Here is a 27,068-nt window from a genome sequence, read left to right on the forward strand (position 1 = left end):
AATAGGACTTAATGCATACTTGGCATCACACAACTGTTTTTTACATTGTGTGTCATCATTTAAACTGTATCTTGTCAAATGGAGTCAGGCAGTTTACACCTTAGTTTAAAAAGCTTCAAATCTAAAGGCAGCAATCTGATGACCTTTGAACTTATTGCTTTATTAGGTTTTTCCAGGGAACTATAAATAAACATTGACACTACACACACACACACACACACACACACACACACACACACACACACACACAGTTACACATACATTGTAGACTGTTAAATTGTATTAAATATCACATTGATTGATTTACAGTACCGTACAGTGCAGTTGTTATCAAATATACCTATTTTAAAACTACATCATTCTAGAATTGGTTGTTACAAGATATTCACAAGTCATGCTTCTCCTATATTGTACGTATCTTGCTTCACACATTACTTTTTTGGACAGACACAGTACATGTAACTAATTTCTCACATTGAAAACTTCAGTAATCAAGTGTACTCAGTTAATTATATATAGCAACATGTGAGCATTACAGGACACTCTAATTTGCCATCAACTATTTATGAAAATATGCATATATTACAACTCATAAGAGTACATGGATTCTATAACTTACTGCCATACCTGGTTGGCAATGTCTTTCAAATAACATTGTTTAGATCTAAACTGCACTGTTCTTCCTGAATAAAGTAACAAGCCCATGTGTACTTTCTGAGCATTCTCTCAAATTAAATGAACACATATTCCAAACTACTTTTGATTAAAACAGCTACTTGAAGGTGTAGCAGTCTCAGCCTTTTTGAGAAAACATTCTAGAGAGAACATACGGCTTACTCTTACTGACCTTGACACTTGTGAATTGTGACTCCCAATACCTAAACACCAGTATACATAATTATGTATGTTTTTTATGCAATTCACCTAGACAACCACAAAGTTGGTGTTATTTCAATTTGTACCACCCGAGTAAAGTCATTTCTATGTGCTATACTTATATAGAATTCATAATAGATGAAAGATAAGCTTCAATTACTTCCATTGTAAGTATAGTATGTAGTGTCTCTAAATTAATCAATCTGTATAGTGTTACCATTACAAAGCAAGTAAGACAAGATATTAAAAATTGTCTAGATCTCATGTACAGTTACATAAAATCACAGCTGTGATGCTGTCACTCACTTGATGCAGACTGTAGACTGTATGTTACGTTGCTCTGCCCTCAACAGTCTTTGTGAGGCATGGCATAATTACAGACTACGCACATTGTAATCAGTAAGCTTTTGGTCAGCTGGTAACATTATTTACAAACTAACCAAGGTAGATGGACACCGTTCTAGGCTTATTGAAATGCTGTTATTTTACACCTGATACGAACGTTATAAATGGCTAGTATTATGAGGTACATAGTGGAATTGCTTTACTTGAGTGTTATAGATTGTAATGTGACACAGTGGAATTGCTTTACTTGGGTGTTACAGGTTGTAATGAAGCATACCGTGGAATTGCTTTACTTGGTGTTACAGGTTGTATATGGAACAGTGGAATGGATTTACATGGGTGTTACAGGTTGTTATTAACTGTATTATCAGAACAATCTATGCATACTAAGACTTTATTTTCAAATCATTAGGCTCTGGCATCTAAATTTCCTTCCCAGTCTTTCACAAATTAATTCAACTGATATGTTCCAATCTATTAATAAACCTACAAGAACATTCTGCAAACGCAATATTTTTTTGAACAGTTTTGGTCCAAAATGAGTCTAGATACATTCTAATGATAGATTAAACATCTGTACAGCAACACTTCAGTGTTCACTAAGAAAAGAAAATTTTGATTTTTTAGAGAAATTTGAAAGTAAATATATCTCTTTATAGCTTTTTTTTAAAGTGCAAGTAAATAAGGATTGGAGAAAAGCAATGAATTGACCAATAAATTAAAGCACCGATACAGTGGGAAGATACATATGTGAGAATCAGAACGATATACCTTTTATTAAAAATTTTCTTGGAACACCTCAAGAACCTTTTCCTTGACATTACATAAACTATTATCAATCTTAATATATCACACATTATTATTACAATTGTTTTCATTTCGAAAACTTAATATGAAATGTTTTTCTCTTTATATTTTTTTTTTGTAATTAGCATTTTACAAAGAATTATATGTGATAATGGGTATATAAATATTAGCATTCCATCAATTTTTCATTTAATTGAGGTTCAATGGGACAAATCTGAAATCAGTTTCAGTTGAGTTGTTCTATGAGATTTTCTGCTATCCCATCAAGACATTGCAAATGGAAGGTTCTTCCATAGAAACTAATTTGAGGGATCTTGTTGATCGTATATCATAAGTACAAGAGTATGTAATCTATTCTATCCGTTTCTGATACATAGAGAACCATGTATTTTAAAACACAGATCCATGCTTTCGTTGTTTACATGGAGGGTTGGTAGACTAACACACTCACTGGAATTGCTGACTTTTTATATGTCTTCAAAATGGTTAAATAGATAAAATGATTAATGTTATCAATCACTTTCTTCACTGTCATCATAGTCGTACCATTCAGGCTCTTCAACCATACCATTTTGTTGGGCATACTCAATGATAGAAAAATGACAGAACTCATATTGGTCTGGAGTTTGAATACTGAATGCTCTCTGTGTTCTCATGCGACGTACTGTGCTGGCGATGTCCACTTTTCTAGTGTCATTCAGTCTGGCTATGCTTATGTCCAATGTACAGAAGGTTCCTGAAAGAGGAGATAGATGACAAGAGAGTGAATATAAATGAACCCTAGACCTGTAGGGTAATCAGTTTCCCTCCTGGAGATTTGGATTTCATGTCTTCTATAATTACATCTGAAACAACTTGTTAATATATACATGCCCTTCAACACCATTAAAGCAAAAGTTCAGTCGGGCCTACTTTCATCTGATTAAAATCTGATGTGGTGAATACATTTACTATAATCTCACCGACTCAATACTTTTTGTGTATGTCAAGACAAAATTGGCATCTGACGTTGTTATTACAGATATAATATTGGTTTCCTTGATATTTTAGTTTAAATGATGTCATTAAATTGTTTATATGTGGTGACTTCTGTCAATATCAAATAATGATCAAACACGTTTCAATACGTGGAGTACTATTGGTACTATTAAAACACAACAAAAATTAACCTCCCCCTCCAAATAAAAAAACAGGTGAACCAGACTTTAATGAGACACAAGATAAGTTTACAAACTTTTTATTCAAGTTCAAATAATTAGATAAAACCTTGATTAAACTGTTCTATTATTATGTTAATATTGATGCATGCCTTCTGTAACATTGCAGTTGACGTTTGGCATTGTTAGAAAAGTTGAGTGCATAGGAGGATTTCCTTAAGATTTTTATAAGTATAAGGAATTATGTAATCGGATCATTTATAACTGATATCTTAATACAAGAATTGGGTTCAGTCAATTGCAAGTGATGGTTAGGCCATGCTTCAGTAAGTAGAACACTATGAGTACCATTTGTACATACATCAGGAAATTACATCAAAAACATTTCAGTTCAGCTTGTACCCCCTTAGAGTTCATTTTGATGTGGTGACTAACCTGTACGACCAATACCAGCACTGCAATGGATAACAATTGGAGGTCCTAGAGGATGGCCTTCCCACTGAGCACCTAATTTCTTGACACCTTCTGCTTGATATGACCTTACTTCAGATAAGAAATGCAGCATGCCTGAAGCTGAACTTGGGACACCAAAATCTGGCCAACTAGTGTACTGTAAATGGCTGACTTCACGTACTTCATCAGTCTAAATAAAAATACGATGGATACAGAAATGATAGTACAATATTTCAAAAGTTACACAGTTTTGTATCAGGACAGCATGACAGAAAAGAAACACCTCATGGCTGACTAAACAGCAGCCGCCATGAAGTGTAATGTAAACAGCGCCACCAGTGTTTGGACTGCAATTTCGGCAGTGTATGTCATCCAGATTCAACATTCATTAATGCTTGAAGGCCATAATACAGTCTATCATGTAATGATTGCATCAAATTTTTCACAGAAATCAAATACCAATTTCCATTGTTACTCCTGCAGGGTGCAGATTGTTGTATGTAAATTCAAACTATTTCGAGAATACCTGTACTTACACGTAGAAATATAGTATAAACACAACAATTGAATTTAGTCATTCTCAGTTCAACAAATAATACTTTCTTCACAAATGGAAATGAAAGGGGCACTATGGCTTTGTCTGATAATAGATCATATGTTTCCGCTGACCAATGGTCAAAATATATCATCTTCAAATGGTAAAAATTAGAAGGAAACTCACATCTATGTTGGTGACTTGTAGAGTGCTTATAGAGTAATCATTTTTCCTGTCTATATATGAATTGATGACTTGAATACTGCCATATGTCTCGGGTGCATTTTCTTCATTGGGCCAGTATTGACCACACTTGAGACGACCTCTCTCAACTGTCCTGGTTGTCATCACAATAACAGTCACCTGTTGCTCCCAAATCATCCTCCAGAAATCAGCAAACGTTTTGGGCAATGGACCTGTCGGGAAACACATATAGGACTGAAGGGTCAGTGCCAATCAGGGGATAAACTTAAGGGCATAAACTTTAGAGTTCACTTGGTCAGATGAACTTCAACTTGAGTGTGACCATATACTATAGTTGTATATTTTTTGGTGCTAGGTTTATTTTAGCTGAATAAGTGCAAAAGCTTTTTATTGAAATGTCCGTATATAGGAAACTAAAATATACACATCTTTATCAGAGTAAAAACAAAATGTTATTTGTAGATAATAAAGACATAATTAGCATATTATGAACACACTTGAAAAGGCTTTGATGTGATTTTAATAGAGAAGTAAGAAGTAGAAGAAAGAGTCCATTTGACATAACTGCTGTCATGCACTAACTTCTAACAACATTTCAGTCATTCTGAGATCTGATATTGTCTATGCATAGCAATGGTGTATTGTGTATGTAAGACAAAAAACAATGAATTACTTAGGTGTGTTTGTGAACGTAACAGTGAGATATACACCTACCTTGAGCAGCTATGAATGCATTTTTCTGTTTGTATCCATCCATATAGTTGGCATTGATGTAGTCAGTGTTTGGATCACCATTGATGGGACATAGAGGTACACGAGAGTGGTCATAACATGGTACATCAGTGTAACGGTTCTTGCCTGCATTTGCCTTTAGCCTGAAAGGTATCATTTATAATAACGATGGTTATTTTGTCAAAACATGTCCTCAACATGAAAGTTTGGGTTGTAAAAGTGGGGACAGTGATAAATCACACTGGTAGACATGGCATCATCTCATGAAAAACAAACAAATTTGTTGTGTAGGTTGTTGATGTGATAACAAATTTAGTTTTCTTGTGAAGTGTTCCGTAGTAAAGGATAGGGAAGCAACATATTTTGGTATGGCACACTCACAAGAAATTGTTGTGTCTCAGTGGTGTGTCAATTTGACTTAGAAGGCACACTGCTGTTAAATATGAACTAAAATAGTGTACTGCTAATTAAAGAGCAAATTTTAATTTGTCTCATACAAGTCACTATGTGTGCTAGTTACAACTCTATGGTTTATACCATCAACCTATACAAGTCACTATGTGTGCTAGTTACAACTCTATGGTTTATTATATCAACCTATAGAAGTCACCATGTGTGCTGGTCGGTATCAATACATGTACATTAAGGTTCACTGCATCAACCTATGGGGAGTTCTTTGATGAGAACTTTGGTTCAGAAATTACAAGAGGTTCATAGAGACCTCATCGATACTCTGTTAAAAAGGAGGAACTACTTTTTGTCACGTGTAAAAAATTGTTGTACAAAGGTAAAAATGGTAAATACTGGGTTTTGTTGTGAGTAACCACATCACTAGTGATAAATGAAATATTAGTACACCACAACAAACTGCTGTATGTAGAATGGTGTGTCAAAGTGGACTACAGGGACAACGGTCACATCTAATGATATAGTATTGTATGTTACTGTTTAGTATTGGGCTTGATTGTATAGGAAATTTTGCTAAATGATAAATTCAGCCAGAGAAAGATAGACAGGAGGAATATAAACTTACTTTGAAGTGTGGAAAGTACCTGCCGGTGGTTCTAACCTAATCCTGGCATATTCTTTGTAAATACCACTTTTTTTGATAGAGTTAAGATGGTCAACTAGTTGATCTACAGTCATACCACTTTGTTCTGGTTGGTGGATTGAGTCTTCTTGTGATATTGTGCCTGGTCTTATTTTTCTTGGGATTGGAGGTGGAGGTTCTGACGGTGAAGATTCAGGATCAAGTTCTCTTGTTGATGGGTTGTATGCACTAGCTGCTTCTGCAAGTAATCCACCTTCCTCACCACGTTTTGCAATATTCCGTCGTTCCTTTTGATTTTTCTCGTAGCCGACGAGACTGTTGTGTCTTGTTTCAGGTGGTGATTCATCAGAGTATGCTGTTACTACTCTGGCTGCAGCTAGTGCAGCTCTTTCGTTTGCAATGAGTGCTCTGTTGTCGGCTCGTAAGTCCTCCATCTCTTGACTTTCCTTATTTTTGTAAGTGTTGTAACAAGACGCTAACCAGTCTTTGTGATTGATTATAACCGGGCCATTCAACTGTCGAGGCAGTGAATCTTTCGGAATACTGTCAGGAAGTTGTATGAGATTTGTCAAGACAACCTATCAAATGACAAGTAAGGACAGACTTAATAAGTTTATACCTTGTGCTGATATATATATGTAATATGATAACATTCAGATTGTCAGGTACGTTATCCTTAATCACATTTCCAAGAAATCATGCCTAATGCACACGATTCAAATTTCACCAGTAGGCATTTTTCTTTTTTAAGCTGCTGAATTTGATATCTGTTTTATAACAAGAAATGATTGCCCTTGTAAAAGGTCAAGTTCAGATAAGTCAATCTAGTGAAAATTTTGGTCAAACCTTAAACTAACTAATTGCAACAGTATTAGGGTAATAACTCATCCTTAGAGCAATCCATAGATATGTTACGTACTTGCGAGGTTTTTACACACACAGTATTATTCACAAGTATGCTAATTAGCTCATTATTAAAAACTCAGTTTTAGCTACGTTCCACCACTATTTCTGTTGCAATTAGTTCAAGGTCAAACCTTATTTTGACTGAACTATAATGATTAAGATCTTGGTGTAAAATATAGTTGTCTGGCAGAGCTAAACAACTGTTGGCCCAAACAAAAGAATGATCCTACATAATCATTATGGCTCTACTGATTAGATATCATGAATGTAAGAACCTAGGAATGTATCATGGGCCTTTAAACTATTCTACATATTTTGTCATTTCAAGGTATTATTTGTGGTACAGGTGTGTGTGCCTTTAGTGAAATATAAGTCATTATACAAAACATATCACATTGCTTTGTTAAACTCGCTATTATACTAGACTGACATCATTGTACATGAACCGTATTATAAATCAATGTACTATTGCGATGGGTTGATAGACAGTTTATAAATGATAACTCGGTATACTGCAAAAAGGCAGAGACAGTAAGATAACCATGAGTACACTACATGAGAGTTACTTGACAAGACATGTACTCCTTCCCTTGTGTGAAGCATACAGCTGTCTTAGTTACTTGAAATTATGGCAACTTACCCTTTCTCTAAGTTTCTCTCTTACAAATAAACGAAGAAGTTTAAATGGTGCACGGAACCAAAGTGGTGCAGTGACAATGATCACTTTCTTCAATCTTGCAGGAAAACCACCTTTCAACAAATCTAAAATTTTGCGGCTGAGGTCATAATCAAAGTTTGCGTAATTTGAACTGGTCATATCATACACAAATATGATTCCATTTCGCTGTGTCGATTTGCTGGAAATAGAATGAAGAAAAAAAAGGTCTTTTAATATGAAGTAGAGTGCACACTAGGGATGAATTTCACTGAACTAACAAGCTTAGTAATCTCTCCAAACTTTGCCAAATGAAAGCTTGTTCCTGAAACAGTTTGAAACAATAAAAGAAATTTGGGTCCATTGACTCTTTTTTCAAGGAAACCGACAATCTTTTAATTTCTCATAGAGTTAACACAGTATTCGGCGGCCATATTGGATTCTAAAATGATTAAATTTTGACATCATTTTGACCTCTATTTCAAAAATTTCAACGGTGACCCCAGATTTTTTTTCTTGATTTTAACTGGGAATAGGTTGGAGCTTTCTTGTACAAAGTAACAGTAAAAATTTTGTCATTCTCGCACACTAGAGCTGTTATTTCTTCCACGACACTGCAAAATAACGTTGTACTTATTGTATGTATGATTGCATAGTGAACAAAGCCTACCAATATCCAACACATTAATAATTTAGTGACAAATAAGAAATCAGGCCAGTACCCATTTCATGACTGTTTACTTACTGACATCAAAACTGTGTACACACTATCAAGTCACAAAATAAGAAGTAATTCAACTCATCAGATGGACTGAAATATTTTGATGTTGACAAAACTGAGATTAGCACCTATAATCTGCATGTGTAACTTATAAAGTTGATAAATAATTAGCAAGTGTTAATGACCAATGGATCATTGGTTCCAGTCTACATGGTTCATTCTCACTGTTAATGGTAGACATACATGAAGACAATTTCTTTGTTATTAAATTAAACTTACTCTTCCAGTGCCTGGTCTAGCTGGTATATGACAGCTTTAAGAGTATTTTGTCTGCTAGTATCATTAGGATTGTGTAACTTGGCTGTAAATAAGGCAATAGAGGCTCCTGTCCAGTCTCTGCTGGGCTGTGTGACACAAAATAAACATAATGAATACTTAGAGTTGCTACTGTAAGTTAGTACACTATGAATCAAATATCGGAATTTCTCATATTTGCATGTAACAATGACGGATTTGTTGATGATTGTTAACTTTGCAATTATATTGTTTATCAGTAAAATGAGAGAGACTTCATACAGACAGAGAGACACCCAGACAGACAGACAGACAGACACAAACAAACACACATGGATAGTCGCACATCAGACATACACATGGATACAAACTCACACACATCGAACACACATGCATTCAAACATCAAACATACGGTACCAGTTATTTGACTATTCCAAAACTGACAATTAACATTGCATGCAAAGGTATGTAAGCTCTTCTCCTTCAGCAATAATTTCTGACAAGTATACAACATCACTTACCAAAATGGTAAATTTACCAGTCTGAAGTTCTCGCATCAAATTACCTTCCTTTGGATCTATATTCGTTAATTGTTCTCTGTATCGTAGTGACTGAAATACACAAAAGAAGAAAGAATCAAATTTAGCAGTTGGCAAAAGTAGTACAATCCTACACATTTCTGTACAAAGTGTATACTTGACCAAGTAATGAATTATACATAACTATATATTATCCCACCCCCTCCCCCATCAAAACCCTAAAAATGGCCTTAATCAAGCCAAAAAATGTATGAAATACAAAATGGGCTTTGTCACTATATATGAATGATAAGTCAAAGATAAGGTGACAAAAAACCTTATCTCAACTAAAAATATTGGAGAATAATATAATTGCAACTGCACAAGCTTACTTTTTGAATAATTTGGGAAACTGATGACAATTTTTGCTACTTTGGCTCATATAAATAACTATTCTTACTCTCTGAACTGACTTGTATTATTGTCATCTGGGAATAAGGCATCTTATTTCAAGCAAGAAGAACCATGACATAAAAGCAAATCTTGCATGAACAATAAACAGAACATATCAGTTCATATGAATCTCATTTATTCTGTTAGAACATATATAACATTTATTCCAATTTCAGGATCGACTGGAATATCAAATTGATGCCAGTGTGTGGGTAGAAAAGCTGGAAAAAAATACAAATTTAATACACCGAGAATTTGCTTTCTGTTTTTAGCTCAAGATCTAACAAATCATTTCAGAACAAAGCAGAGATTTGCATATTAATACTCTGATCCTATAAATAATCAAATACAATTTTATTAGCAGGCATTTGGTGTGATTGCCATGCAGGCTTTCAAACATATACATGGATATACATGTGAACTGTTAGACTTAATAATGTCAACAATATTGTTTATGAAGTTATAACCTCATGACAGTATTTTCTAGATATATTTTTATTCACAGACTGTGAGACAATGGGAACAATTTCTAGGTACATGGAACAATTCACTGGGTTACGTCATTAGTTTTATCTGAGTTCATTTACTAAATTAACTATTACAGACTTTCTCCCTTTCTACAATTGGGGATCTAAGACTTAACGTACATGTATGTGTATATGCTTTATTACTGACTGCTATTTTTAAAAGATGTCCAAGATCCTCAAAACAGAACTTAAAAGGCCAAAGATGGATTAGCATTACTGATCCATAGTCAAATGAAATGATTTGTGGAATGGATTCAAACCTTGAGGTTTAAGCAAGGTAAAACATGAGATGTCAATTAGGATTATTCCTCTTCAACTGTTTTCTCCCCCTTTTTACCTATCCATCCATCCTACAATTTCTTGACTCATACATCCAATCGATAGATGTGTACCCCCTATGCATTGTCAGGTATGCATATAATTTTTTCATTACTAAATTTCCATATTTGATCTCATTCACCATACATTTTTGATAATCTGCAGGACACCATGAATCACACACAAAACATGAACATATAATCTGTATGTATATACTGTACTACAGTGTGTCCTCTAATGATTGCAAAATTTTGTTGTAGTGGGTCAAATGATAAAAACTAGCATTTCTTGAGTCACCACATAGTAAGAGATAAGGGAACACCAACTGTTGGTGTGTCACTAGAAACTGTGTGTGTGTGTCAGTGGCTCATCAAACTGGCACACTGCTGTACTAAATGATTAAGAAGAACTAGTTCTATACTTTAATGACAATGAAACCTGATACTTGCACTATTTTCAATTACTTGTACATGTCATCTTAGCAATTCTTCATTTCATAATTTCATGATGGAATAGGAAATAGGGTTTATTCATTACCAGTATCTGAATTATACATTTGTATGGCCAGAGGACAGATATTATATTGAAAACACATCAATGATATTAAAGTGCTCTAATTTCAGAAGCCATTTTACTGTCAGTTTTAATATTGTGCACATATATGGTCTATGAAATTTTTTAAAACACACACACACACACACATATGCACACACATATGCACACAAACACACGCACATATGCATATATGTATACAAGCACACATACAAATGTACACACATACACACACATGTACAATGTACATGTACAAGCATACCTCACCACACATACACACACACACACACACACACACACACAGTGACACACACACACTTTAAATAGATCTATCCATCCATAAACAAACACACAACTTGCAATGACTAAAACAGAATGAAATAATGGAAATAGCTAGAAACTACAAAACGTATTAATAGTAACATAATTATGGTGAATCATACAGACTACATTATTCAAATCAATTCTGTCTGTCTGTCTACCATTACACCTTTTAAAGTGTAATAGGAATAGGTCTGTGAATTGTGTCTGGAAGAGTTCCGCTATCTCAATTTGCATACATCTTTATATAGAGCCAACTTGTAAGCTTATCTCAATGAAACCAATATCATGGAAGAATTTTATTGATCATTCATTGATGCAGAGGAGACATGGATATCCCTAGGACAAACCAATGTGAACCCTGTCTAACCTCTGTATTTTGAACATACTATAATTTTGGAATTTTAGTCCTGACGGATTCATCAACATTTATATGACAAGAACTGTCTATTCTACACTAAGAAGATCCACATCTGTGTTATTGATATTTGTGGCGACATGGCGACGCTTAAAATTCCAACCGCTCATTATTTCTACAGATTTGCTTGGGGAAAGTGTTCACATTTGTAAGGACTTGTGCTCAATACATGCTTCTACTACAGGCAGATAACATGACAACTACTTTGTGCTGTCATATATCAAGTCATGAATGTCAAAGTACTCTGAAACTATGTACACTCTGTCATCTCCAACCTGTCACTCAGAGTGCCTACTGTCTAGTACAATCTAACCGTATTCAATATTCTGTCTGCAGAAAACTCAAGTCATAAATCTACCTAAAAAAAGATAAAAGAAAAATGAAATCTCATTTCACTAATAAATGAAATAATATAATCTTCAATTTGAATAGAAAAGTTCATTTCACAATATACTTGTCTGTCACTCTCTAATGATGATATTTATGGTTCAGTGATTCTCTTATTAAGATACACATAGACCTACAATATCATCAGTTTTTATCAAGATAGATCGATATTTTATCATTCTCTGTACCCTAAACCTGAAATACATGCACTACCACTTTTTCCTATTGGGTATCTAACACATATACATGTACAAATGTATAGCTTCTGTCCATTTTTATAAAAATTCATCCAGTCATTCATATTGCTGTGGCATTCCAAAAAATTTCAGTGTGTACATGTGTGTGCGTGTGTGTGTGTGTGTGTGTGTGTGTGTGTGTGTATGTGTGTGTGTGTGTGTGTGTGTGTGTGTGTGTGTGTGTGTGTATGTGACTGTCTTATCTTGTTGAAACTATGACATGCTGACATTAATATATCGTCAATGGCCATTGGTAATTACACTCCCAGTTGGGTGGCATTGTCAATACTAAATTTCTAGGCTTATGAACTACCAATATATGTACAAATTTGAAAGAAAAGCATATCGGAAGACCCATGCAGTGTTTTATTTGAGTAGCCTTCCAGTTTACATTTTAATTGATTTCTAGTTTCAATGTATCAAATTACAGTGTGGTTAAATGTAGATATCACCAAGACACCACTATCATACATTTATATAATTTACTACATTCCACATTAATACTTTAAGTGTATGTCTGTCTTGGCCTGTTGAAACTAGTCTTACCACTGTTGTATGCAAAAATGTAACTCAATGATTCTAAATTAGCTAAAATTCAAATATGTCATTAAAATTATCACTGAATAACATGACATTGGCCAATTAGATGAGTCAGTATAAACCAGAGCTATCTATTTACCTATGGTACGAGTAGCAGGAGTGGCAAAATTGCTCATTTTGATACAAGCAGGTCAAACTCTTTAAATGACTTCAAAAGCCAAACATGTAAAGTCATGCAGTCTGTACTTTTATTGGATTAAAATCATATGTAAGGAAGTGGTTAGATTTTATCTTTTACCTTTACTTCTTTTGTATCATGTCGTTTGTTTTTTATGATGTCCCTCTGCTACATTGGAATCAAGTCTGAATATTCCCCCACCCCTCCCCCATACAGGTCCCCTAACACTCCCCCATACAGGAGAGGATTAAAGAGTGCATATATCTACGTCAAAATCAAAACTGTATACCCAACCACCCCATGAGGATAGATATTGGAATCAAATCTGAGTCATCACAGTACAACAGGAGTAGTTGAGTGTACACAAAGAGGTCTGACAACTAGACTTTCGGGTCTATCAAATATTTTAGTAACCAAAAAATTATGTTATTGTTACATTTTTTAAATTGTATTTAAATATCTGAATATCTGGTATGAGTTCTACAGTTGGCAGATATAATTCAATGAGTTTCAGTTGTTGGAATAACCATCAAACATTTCAATATCAAAATAAAAAGTAACCACCAAAACCTATAAATTTACAGACTGTACCCCTTCAATCCTCTGTCTACTGGGGAGGGGGAGGGAGAGGGGAGGAAGAGGGGGGTTGTTTGTACACAAATAACTACTAGTTGTATAAAACAGAAATAAAATGGGCCACTCTCTCTCAAATTAGTCTCAGACTAAAGAATCTTAAAATTGCTGTATATTTAGTCTAGTTCCTATACTGTCGTTACAATTTATACCTCCACTCACAACTGTGGTTAGACCACAGTTGGCATCCACACTTCTGTACATTATATTCATTGATTTGGTAAGATTTCCGTATGTGTCACCATGGTTCCATTACCTAATCAAAGGATACATGTACATGACTGTATGCAACATGACTGTTAAGTTTGTCTTATATACTTTACACTATAAATGGACTGTATATGTATGCAACACAAGTGCTAAATTCGTCTTATGCTTGACACTCTAACAGTTTTACTGTAAATGGGCTGTGCTGATTAAATCATACTGTACACACAACAACTGATTAAACCCTACATGTAGTTTTTTCTTTGATTGGACCTACCTGTAAGCAGAGACTACTAAATCATGTAGTAGAAAATTATATAGGTACCTTTTTCTATGCATAAACAATTACTCACAACAACTGTAAACTCAGTCTACTTTGATGTCTGAAGTTTGCAAATAGCAGCCAAGTTATTAGTCTGGATGTCAAACTGTGGTTTCTGTGAGTGATGGTATAAATTATAATGATACTGTATAGGAGCTAGACTACTGTGAGTGTAGGTGTAAATTGTAATGATACTATATAGGAACTAGACTGTGAATGAAGGTATAAATTATAATGATACTGTATAGGAGCTAGACTACTGTGAGTGTAGGTGTAAATTGTAATGATACTATATAGGAACTAGATTGTGAGTGAAGGTATAAATTGTAATGATACTGTATAGGAACTAGACTGTGAGTGAAGGTATAAATTGTAATGATACTATATAGGAACTAGACTGTGAATGAAGGTATAAATTGTAATGATACTGTATAGGAACTAGACTGTGAGTGAAGGTATAAATTGTAATGATACTGTATAGGAACTAGACTGTGAGTGAAGGTATAAATTGTAATGATACTATATAGGAACTAGACTGTGAATGAAGGTATAAATTGTAATGATACTGTATAGGAACAAGACTGTGAGTGAAGGTATAAATTGTAATGATACTGTATAGGAACAAGACTGTGAGTGAAGGTATAAATTGTAATGATACTGTATAGGAACAAGACTGTGAGTGAAGGTATAAATTGTAATGATACTATATAGGAACTAGACTGTGAGTGAAGGTATAAATTGTAATGATACTGTATAGGAACTAGACTGTGAGTGAAGGTATAAATTGTAATGATACTGTATAGGAACTAGACTGTGAGTGAAGGTATAAATTGTAATGATACTATATAGGAACTAGACTGTGAATGAAGGTATAAATTGTAATGATACTGTATAGGAACTAGACTGTGAGTGAAGGTATAAATTGTAATGATACTATATAGGAACTAGACTGTGAGTGAAGGTATAAATTGTAATGATACTGTATAGGAACAAGACTGTGAGTGAAGGTATAAATTGTAATGATACTGTATAGGAACTAGACTGTGAGTGAAGGTATAAATTGTAATGATACTGTATAGGAACAAGACTGTGAGTGAAGGTATAAATTGTAATGATACTATATAGGAACTAGACTGTGAGTGAAGGTATAAATTGTAATGATACTGTATAGGAACTAGACTGTGAGTGAAGGTATAAATTGTAATGATACTGTATAGGAACTAGACTGTGAGTGAAGGTATAAATTGTAATGATACTATATAGGAACTAGACTGTGAATGAAGGTATAAATTGTAATGATACTGTATAGGAACTAGACTGTGAGTGAAGGTATAAATTGTAATGATACTATATAGGAACTAGACTGTGAGTGAAGGTATAAATTGTAATGATACTGTATAGGAACTAGACTGTGAGTGAAGGTATAAATTGTAATGATACTGTATAGGAACTAGACTGTGAGTGAAGGTATAAATTGTAATGATACTGTATAGGAACTAGACAACCAAGTTATTAAAAGAGTAATCCCAAAGTCTGACTACAGTTTGATAATGACTTACATAATAATTATTAATATGATGTCCAAAATGTCAGAAAAATCCCAGTGATTTTTAAGGTTATCTTGATATTATAAAGGCATAATTCGGGTTAGGATTAAAATTCTAATTTCAAAACCAGTTGTCTGGCAGAGCTATAGAAAAAGTTGGCTCTGAACAAAACAATAATCTTATCTCATCCCAATGGCTTTACTGACAAAATAAGATGAATGTGAGAACCTGGAATTGAAACCATGGCCTTTAAACAGAGTGAGTATATTTGGTTAAATCATAGACTGTGGTTGTCAATGGTTAAATTTACATTACTTGCCCACATACATTGTACATCTATGATCTATGCTTTGTGACAATGCCTCAGGCAAGAATGTATATTTTTACATAGTGATTATTTTTCACTGAAGTCCCCGTGTCTGATTTCTATGTCCATTATTCAGACAATTTAATGGAGAAAGAATTACAGGATATCATTTTTTATTCTGATTGTTTCCGGTTTGTATACATACCAGTAATTTTATTTTTGTATGATTGCTATTTTTCAGTAAAACTTCGAACAATTTCTCTCTGTTCACAAATGATCACATATCAGTAGACATGAACATGTAGCAAAAGAAGGTTGATTAGACTAGGTTTTTGTAAAAATATGTGTATGTATGTATGTATGTATGTATGTATGTATGTATGTGTGTGTGTGTTTATGCTTTGTACTACCTTTGTACCTTCCTATGGATGACAGAATGAAGTAGTTTAGTGTTGCCCCACTACATGTTTTACAAGTTATTGACTGTATTTACTATCAAGAGTGGCATTTCACTCTACATTGTGGGTAACATGATATTGGGATGTTTTTCGATATTTTTCATTCACTCACGCTGACAAATGGATTTCTGGCAAGCCTTACTTTGATGAGACTAGCAATGAGTCCAGCTGACTCAGAGTAATGTACCATTCTATATGCTATAATAATATACTTGTGTGTTGCTCTCCATCTGTTTTCCCACACAGAGGTCACCTAGTTTCCATCATATCCTGTGTTTAGGAAATCATTCCAACAGAGCTAATTTTAACTTACAATGTATGACAGTATACAAAACAAGCAGTATGTAGACTATATTCACTTCACATTGCTCAAAGACAAATCGTGATTTGGTTTTGGACATTTAACGACTTTGAAATCATAATTTTGATAAAAATATTTATATCATTATTGTTAACAGGATTATTTTGTGTCTAATTTAATAAATAATGTTCCAACATGGAAAAAAATAATGATCTATTGATAACATACTATTCATTAAATTTAGAATCATTCTGTTGTACATATGTGCCGACTTCGATATATCACTTAGTGACCACCAACATAGTCTGTCAGCATACTAAATTAATTGTGGACAGTCTGGAATGATGATACATGCATGTATGTGGACAGTTTGCATATTTTAAACCATGTTTGGCTGTACTAAAGAATTCCACTTCATGTTGGACTAGCGGAATAATTTCCCTTTGGACCGTGGACCTTTATGTAGAGTGTAAGAAATGGGAATATCTGTCATCTCTATTGAAATACTACCTTTCCCCTTGGCTCTCTTCAATCTCCTGACTGTGACCTTTATTAACCTTTGACAGGTCAAAGGTGAATGAGCAATGCATGCTTCTAAACTTATGGTGCAAAAATCTCTGTATACTGTCAACAAATGACTCTGACAGGTCAAATGTGAATGAGCAATGCATGCTTATAGACCTTAAGGTATAAAAATCCCTGTAAAAGTAAGTTATCAACAAATAACTTAGATTTTATCCTTCAAATCTACTAGGGTACCATAGTATTTATTACTAATCAAAAGTTTTTATTTAATACTAATAGTCATACACAACCTATATCTTTCCTCTGCAGCTGAATATTGGTGTTGCAGTGCAGTTGGGTCTACTGTATAGCAGTTACCTAGCAAAGTATGTCTTGGTGTGTAATTGCTTCAACATCTTTTACTTTCAATTTGCTCACACATGCCTGGTGACATCCACACACACAGGTAAAACAAGGGAGTGGTCGCCAGAAGACTGTAGCTATACATTTACTGATCAAAGCTGATCCTGTCTTATTAATCATTGCACTTTGTATTTCGTTTTTAGACTTTAGGACTTATTTTATTGATCAACTTGTTTTGTTTTTTTGTTTTGTTTTGTTTTTGTTTCTGAACGTGTTTATTTTACTGATTTGAACTCAAACAATTTGACCATTTAATTTTCATCACATTTTTTGTTTTTTAATAAACTATGTATTTATTTGCCAGATTGAAGTTGTTAGCCCTAACAGGTACCTCATACAAATTTGAAGTGATGGAACACAAAAGAACCTCATTTACATAACAAAACCCTATGTTCACATTCAAATTTGAAATGGTAGAAAACAAAAGAACTTCACTTGCACAACAAAACATCATTTTCATATGCAAATTTACAATGATATTTAGTTACATATTTTGTATATACTGAAGAGAAGAGTACATACTACAGTACCCAAGTGCTTCAAACCTGAGCATTATATTCTGACTTTGAAAGTAGGACATTTTTCATCCCACATTAATCTAAATACATGTACATGGTAAACAGCTTCAGGGGATGTGTGATGCTCAATAAATCTGAAGATAATTTTGCTTAAAAGTTTAATCATGAAAAGCAGAGCGGATTAAACTGCTTCCGTTTTAAGTCACTATGATTTCCAAGAATCAGGTCATTTTTCCGTTGCAGTCTATCAAAGTCATCCATAAAAGCCATGTTTAATGACTGGCAGGATGCCATGCCCATCGTTATAGTCAATTTAGATTGCTATGCTTGACTGAAACATTGATTGATGAGGTACCATTTAGTACATTGTTAGATAATTACACTGTATGATACTCTTGGAATTATCCCTTATAGTTATACACAATTCAATTTTCTTAGTTAGAATACTTATGTGTATTAGTGTATTACTTACATGCGTATGTTAGTCAGAATACTTATGTGTATTTGTCTTGTTTTCTTGGGTTTTTATTTTTTTTGGAGGGGGGTTCTGTGGGGGGGGGGGGGGGTTCAAAGGATTGCTGTGAAATTCCAGACAGAAACAGCATCTGGACATAGTAAGGAATACATTATAAATTATCTAATTGCAAATATTCTCTGGATTGTCCAATTATTCATTTTGCTTTGAATACTATAAAAGACAAATTGTAGACAAATCCTTATGCTGGATTCTACTATATCCTAAATATCTTCGAAATGAGCATTTACATGTACATATATGTTACCACTTTAATCATTTACACATTCAGTTTAGATTAGGATTACATGTAAACTGTGAAAACAGTTATCTGACTTTGCTATAGAAACAGTTGGCCTTGCACAAAACACTAATCCTATGACTCCACTCATATAATTACCACTATATAAATGCAAGAACCTTGGATTCAATACATGGCCTTTAAAAGTCGGTTTTGTGGTGAAAAAAAGACTTGGACATAACTCCAAAGGTATATTTTTTTCATACTAATATTCATATTCTTGCCGGTGTTCATTCATTTTTTCCATGATTATATTTAGTCCTTGGACATATGTACATGGGTAATGGGATAGAAAAATGGTCCATAAATAGTAGTCTTGGCATGGCAACAATATAGTTTCTTCCTTCAAGCCTTTCTAAAAAACCATCCCTCAATGACACAAACTGTTGCAAAGATCTCAAATTGCCCTCTCATGAGAGAGATTACTGAAAATGTCAACCCTCATATTTTAAGTACATAAACTTTAACTATTTATCATCATGGTTACCATGGTAACTACTCAATCAGACAATACAACAATCATGGCAAATTAAAAATGCTGAAACTCAACAATTCATTAGTAAATGAGTGTATTCCTTCCCTTCTCATCGCCTTCATTACTGAGAAAGCCAAAACAATTACTTTAACAACATACATGTTGTTTTAAATTCATGGAATACAATGCATGAATATAATTTCTAGGAATTCTCCAGTAATTTGCAAAACAACCAAAGTCATCACAATCGACACTCACATGATCATCAAAAGGAAACTGTAAGTAATTAGGGTTCCAACCAGAGGTAAACTGTTTCTGTAGACCTAATTTTTTATGGAAATTTCATCAGATAAAACGGGGTAATGGCAAATTTCAATGTGAAATGACATGGGAATACTATGCTGTCAAGTTGATGTCTGTACTAACTGTCACTGTCTTAGAATAGTATTGATGGTTGCTATTCACAGGTCACTGAACATCTCCCCCCCCCTCTCTCTCTCTCTCTCTCTCTTTCTCTCTCTACCTCCCTCCCTCCCTCACACACACACACACACACACTCTCTCTCTCTCTCTCCCCCTCCCTCCCTCCCTCTCTCTCTCTCCCTCCCTCCCTCCCTCTCTCTCTCTCTCTCTCTCTCTCTCTCTCTCTCTCTCTCTCTCTCTCTCTCTCTCTCTCTCTCTCTCTCTCTCTCTCTCTCTCTCTCTCTCTCTAAATATATATAAAAATTTAAAAAATAAACAAAATAACTTACAAACATCAACCAAAATGTGATGGTTGTTTTTATCAATTTCTATAGCTGTAAAGAAATCATGCGATGGAAACCACTAATCTACAATGTATACAATTCTGGTGAAAGCCCTCAATTAAACATTAAAATATGTTACATGCTTATGAAAGCTGGGTAGGTATCTATACACAATGTGGTATTACTATTACAAATGACATCACCATTACTTCCAATAGTGTACACAATATGGCTCCAGCATATACATTTATCTGTTTGCTGACATTCATACATATTTCTATACAATTATCTTTCATATGCCGTATGTTTCCTTTTATGAATAGACTATAGCATGCAGCTGTGTGAACTTAGTGTCAATTTCATAGTTTTAACTTAGCGAGTGATGTAATATCCGACAAACTTTGTATAGTCAATGAACATTTGATTTGATATCAGACAAAGTCAATTGTACTCAAACCGACAGATAATCAATTTCCAAACTTCCGTTTTACATTGTAAATCTTAATATGAATATTTTCAGGATGGAGTTCGATATTGAATTCAGGTCTATATTAGCACTGGCCTGAAAAGTTATACTCAAGTGATTTCAATTAGGTTTTAATAAATACTGGCAATGACATAGAATACATGTAGTTAGACAGCCACTCAGTCTGCATTTATTCTGCTGAGGGCAAGAACAAATACATAATTAATGTCTTCCTTGTACATGCATCTGATGTTTTCCCATTTGGGAAAGAGGATCGTTAGCCATTCAAAATTTGTAATGTGTTAGTATTTTGTCAATCTTTCTGAATGATGTGTTTTCTTCTCTAGTAGACATATTTAATCAACTCAATTTATTCCCCTATCAAAATCTCATGAAGACATAGTATAACTTTATGTAAAAGATTCATAGTTGATGGTCTTAACCTTTGACCTCACTGCCCAACCCTTGACATTTCACCTTAAGTGACCTCCATAGCATTTTCATCAGAAATCACCTAGACAATACTTGGTAAGTGTTACACATGACTAAGAACATTAAATGTTTTCAAAGAAACGGAAATGGGGGGAAATGAAAGGGGAAGGATGTGAACAATGAAAGAAGATAGAGAATGGAAGGAAATACGGAAAAACAAGAAATGTTGGAGTTGAATCAATTAAATGTCTTAACAAATGTAGGTCACTTTATATTCCAGTTTTGACAAATCCGGAAATAAGTGGGAGTTATGACAAGTCTGCTATTGATTATATGCCTAGGCTGATATATTATATGACTGTGTAAGTCTGTGTTGTAGAAAATAGAATAATGGTGTCTAGAGTAGTGGAATGGCATGGAGTGGAGCGGAGTAGAATGTAGTGTAGTGTAGTGTAGTGTAGTGTAGTGTAGTGTTGCGTGATGTAGTGTTGTGCACAGTATATATCATAGTGTAGTGTAGTGTAGTGTAGTGCAAGTGTTATGTTGTGCTGTACAGTGTTACATACTACAATGTAATATAGTGGCGTGCAGTGAAGTTTAATGCGGTACATGTATGCTGCAGTGCAATACAGTATAGTGTATCATAGTATAGCATATAATGTGTTCCATGATATATGAGAAATAAAATGTACAAAGCACACTATACACTGTGATGCCATTTCATCAAATCCTGTGATCAGTGTTTACCAAGAAAACTCCATATAATCTACCACATATCAACTTTCACAGTAACACCTGGTCCTAGTGAATTCTAAAGAATGATAAAATACACAACAATGGCTGCTATCTATTGAGCTGAAAACACACAATGGCTGCTATCTATTTTGCATTAAGCTGAAAATTCCCAAATAATTGTAAAGTGGATTCCTAGAAATGATTGTTATACCAATACAGGAATCTAACAGCCTAGTATCACGACACAATATCAATACAAACCATATTGTCTTTTTACAGTATGAACGGTGTGTCTGCTTGCCTTTAAACTGATTTCATGCACATATGAATGTACAAATGTATGCATCAGACACTCATATAGTGACTATATACATTTTATACCACAATATTACAATAAGGCCTAGTAAAAAAAAATCGTATGGTTCCTGTTACACTCAATTTTAGAATAGGTGGGGTAGGTAGATTTTTTTTATTTTTTTTTTTTATTTTTTTTTTTTTGTGTGAGTGTCTAGTTCAGGTTTTCCATTGTCTTCCAAATGGTCTCTGTGTTGTTTATTTCATCTGTACAGCCATTACAGATTGGAAGAACAGTTTTAACGTGTCTTTTTAATTTGATGACAGTTTCCGCATCCACTATTTCTCATGAGACTTCCCAATTTTTGTGATTTTTTTCTCGACTACATAAAAAAAAGTTTAGGGTCGGCAGTGAAAAACTAGGTGGGGTCGGGTAACCGGAACCAAACAATTATTTTTTTTTTTAGGCCTAACTATATGTACAGTCATAACTACAGTCACAAACAACATTTTGCATGAAATGTATACATAGCTATCACCATAGGGACCATTTTAACCTATTATCACATCCACTATTTGCTACAAATTAGTTGAGTTGTGCTACAAAATGTCATTCTATTTTATTACCAGATGTTAGAATTTGTTGCCAGAAGAAATTTACTAGTATTTTGGAAAACTTAAACCAATTTTTGACCATTCTGTACATTATAATTATGTACCAATACATACTATGCATGTAGCCACAAAAAAGTTCAATAGTACTACTTTCAGTTGCTGTGCAACCAAGAAGTAATATCTGTCAACAAAGGCACCATCTACATCTAACTGGCTCACAATGGGCTAATAAGGTTTTCGTAAAATGATATAGGTATTAGTAGCCCATAGACAGGGCTATTGATTGTCTGAGCTAAAAAGCCCAAGTGTCTGGACTAAACAGGTATTTTCAAAGAACCGTCTTGAAATTAAAATATTGTCTACTCCTTATGCCATACATGTCTTTTGTTAAGTTAATCTAAGACATAGGTATATTTGTTTTTATTGACTTAAAACAAATGAAAGAAGTATTTCTTAAGACATTGAGTATTAAATGAAGCCTCATCTGTAATACCATAGCATCCCTTGGGACGCCATCAGGAAATTAGTAAAAGTCATGGCAAGACAGGACTACATCTACTGTCTGCCAAGGAAATTAAAGAGAAACCTACCACATGTGAGCGGAAAAGGTCCAATGCTCTGGGTACATCAAACTTCCTTGCCATAAGGAACTTGATAGCTGTGTTACGTGATACTGCCTGGACATTGTGTTCTGATCTTACAGTATTCAGTTGTAGTAAAAATCGTTGGGTTGCCTGTAACAAAGGAAAAAACAACAATAATTACAAGAAAGTTACAATCAATAGCAACTCATACTACTGTACAGACAGTACTACAGAAATCAAGCTATTTACAAACTAAGATAGACACAAACTGTTATTGCAACATACAGTATCATGGATAATTACACTCACAGTAGGGTGGTCTCTCAGTTCTCTGATAACAGGTTGTCCTCAAGTAGTCACACAATCAACCTCATTCAACAATGTTTACACCATCTTGATTACAGGGTGATTATATCCACATAACTATTTGTAAAGGCACTGTTAGTGTTACAAGTATCACCCATTTGTGTAATCTACCCCAACAACAACAGTTTTAGTTTGTGTCAAGTTTAGTTTGTTGATACATGTAGCTTGTTCTCATAATAACACTAAGATTATAAGGGAAAGTACAAATTAGACTGTCAACAGTCGCTTGCGCCTTTTTATCCCTACGTTTTATCTAAACTTAAGTCATTGCCCCGTTCCGATCTGGCACAATACTACTATAAATGCATACTGATATTGAGGGCCGAAGGCCCAAGCTCGGGCCTTCAACCCTCGATCTCTCGGGCCTAAGGCCCTCGATATCAGTATGCGATTATAGTAGTGTTGCGCCGGATCGGAACGGGGTGACGACTTAAGTTTAGATAAAATGTAGGAAAAAAAGGCACGAGCGACTGTCGACAGTCTAAGTACAAATGCGAAATATTGACTCTTTTGATATATAGAGCCAGATAGGATTAATGACAGTAGTAATTAGCAAATATACATATATGTAATAGCCTCATAATGTGAATATGAAATGTAATTTCTAATTCAATACAAATTTCTGAGATTACTGAGCCTTTAACCTTGGCTATTCCAGTGCAACTACATCTCATATCAAGCCCAGTAGTCAAGTCTGTCAACTATCTGTCAGTGTTTAGATTTCAGGTACATCCAACATACATGTATCTTAAAGAAAGATCTGTTTATCATTCTATACATGTAGTAACCTACTTTTCAACCATATTTTAACATTTGTTTATGATAATTCTATATGGGAGGGGGGGGGGGTTCAACAAATGAACACTGTACATCACATATGTACATGTATTACACACATACAGTTGTAGGTAAAATGTTACAAAAGCATATTTTTTTAAGTAATTAGAAAGATGTTTTTTTCAATAAATATTCTGTTCCGAAAGTGACATACAGTGTAGTTCAAAGCTAGTAACAGTTGACCCATGGCCATTCACCAGCTGATGAACTGTAACAGAATGAATACTAGATTCTTATCAATAATGAATACGGTTAAGTTTGGATTATTCATTTGTCATCAATTTATTAAAAAGACTTATTCCTATTATTAAAATCCAAAATAAACTGATGTGCAAAAAAGTGACCAAAAACAATAATTTTGTCCAAATTTTTCATGGCAATATCAAATCATGAAATATTTAGATTTACATCCATGTTGTAACTACAATCCAATAAACATGTAAAAGCAAACGATTTAAAAACTCAACAGCATCCAATATGAAAAGGGAAGTTTGAAAAAATAAATCCCATAATATGTATTGTAGTCTATATATCTTAAGTCCGTAATCTACATAAAACATTTTCTTCCTATAACTTCAGTTACCATAAAAACATAATTCAATATCTTCTTACAGTATGAATGAAAATTTCAAGTCAGTCAAAAATAATGTTTGAAACGAATCCAAAATTTTGCTGATACATTATATTACCTTTCTTCAATAATAGCTGCTACATCCAATAACAATTTATATGTAACTATGGAAGTTGGAACTTGTTTTTGTTTTTCAAAAACTTTTTTCATTTTTCTGGGTGAAAATAAGTGTATGCTTGCAGCAATGTTTAGAATGAATAGTAACAGTTAGCTGCCAATACATGTATACAGGAGTAGTAATGGCTGTTATCAAACAGCACCACGAACACAGTGATACTGATAGGCAAGGTTTTATCACTGAACTTTCACCAACTAAATTATATCCTCAGGCTCTCTCATATAACTAGCTGATACTCAGAACTGATATCTTTATTTCTAAATAGATCTTTATAGTAAACATAAAATTGGTACAATTACAAAGCACTTGATTACTACAGAAAAGATAGCATGAAATTCATGTTCTGTTCTACTGGGAACACTTTCAGTGCAGGTGTAGGGTCTATGGTTACAGGTATGAATGTCCCAATAGTTATTTAGCTTGGATTTCAGTCACAAGAGAAATTGTTTGGGTGTAAAAATTTGAGAATCAACTTCCCTAACATTGAACATTTCACAAATGTTTCCAAAAGTTTAGCGAAAGTAGAACTACTGGTAACATATCAGTTATTTATAAGTATTTTTAGTTTCGGTTTTGAAAGCCATATAACTTATCAACCTTTTGAGATCTAACCTATGACAACATAATCGGCTGTTTCCTATTCCACTTACACGCACTATAAATTTAGTATGTAACAAAGGGCCAGGTATCATGTTTAGTTGCCATTATTAAGCAGATCTATCATTTTTAACTTTTGGAGAGGATTTCTCCAAAGATTTCTGAAAAACAGCACTGGTATACTTGAATTGCAATGATAGACATGTGGTTACCCATGGTTACAAATATAATTGATGCATCATGCTTAACGTTCTATTTCTTATAGGAAATTGTTGAATACACAATTAAAAATTCACAATTATGATAAATGACACATTATACATGGTTACCATGGGAACAGATGTGTATTTTGTTTAATTCTAAGTCCTGATTTTACTGCTTTGTGAATTACACCAATTAAAATGTAGTACTAGTAGTAGGTTTTGTTTACTAGTTAAATCTCCCAGGCAACAAAAATGACAAAATACATTATAAACATATACAAAATGTACTTAAAAGTAAAAGTATTTGATTCCAACAAAAAAAACTGCTAATAGTAATCAAAAAAAATTATGAATGATTACATACAATGTTTAAAGATAGAAAACATGTATGATACCATGATTTAATTTTGAATATGACAGAACATGCTTTACACATAAAATACCAAAACGTTTAATAAAAATAGTCTGAAATATTATCTTTTCAGGTCAAAAAAATAAAACTGGCTGAAATGATATCAATTTACTGTTTATGATACCCTATATTATTAGATAGAGATAACCTAGTACCACCATGGAGGGTCACTGGGTGAACTTTAACCCTGCTTGAAACAAAACCAACTATCGTTACCTAGGCAACTAGCCAAAGTGAGGCTTCATCTACTGCATGATGTGAGGATGATTAGTATTCATGCATGTTAATTGTGTTCATTAATATTTATCGTCATGGTAATATATTTTATAATGATGAG

General features: G+C 33.9%; 1 protein-coding gene across 2 annotated transcripts in view; it reads right to left on the reverse strand.

Moving 5' to 3' along the window:
- Positions 1-227: 227 nt before the first annotated feature.
- LOC144443764 (tyrosine-protein phosphatase non-receptor type 9-like) overlaps positions 228-27,068 on the reverse strand; it is a 36,661-nt gene continuing 9,820 nt past the window's right edge. For both annotated transcript variants that reach the window (XM_078133308.1, XM_078133307.1), the window contains exons 2-10: positions 23,574-23,717; positions 9,259-9,348; positions 8,722-8,846; positions 7,707-7,923; positions 6,143-6,738; positions 5,092-5,252; positions 4,360-4,589; positions 3,621-3,828; positions 228-2,764 (exon numbers count right to left, since the gene is read on the reverse strand). In XM_078133308.1, coding sequence (XP_077989434.1) covers positions 2,541-2,764; positions 3,621-3,828; positions 4,360-4,589; positions 5,092-5,252; positions 6,143-6,738; positions 7,707-7,923; positions 8,722-8,846; positions 9,259-9,348; positions 23,574-23,717 — 1,995 coding nt within the window. In that variant the 3' untranslated portion in view covers positions 228-2,540. The remainder of the gene's footprint in view (positions 2,765-3,620; positions 3,829-4,359; positions 4,590-5,091; positions 5,253-6,142; positions 6,739-7,706; positions 7,924-8,721; positions 8,847-9,258; positions 9,349-23,573; positions 23,718-27,068) is intronic.

The sequence above is a fragment of the Glandiceps talaboti genome, chromosome 12, assembly GCF_964340395.1.
Source record: "Glandiceps talaboti chromosome 12, keGlaTala1.1, whole genome shotgun sequence".
Lineage (NCBI taxonomy): Eukaryota > Metazoa > Hemichordata > Enteropneusta > Spengelidae > Glandiceps > Glandiceps talaboti.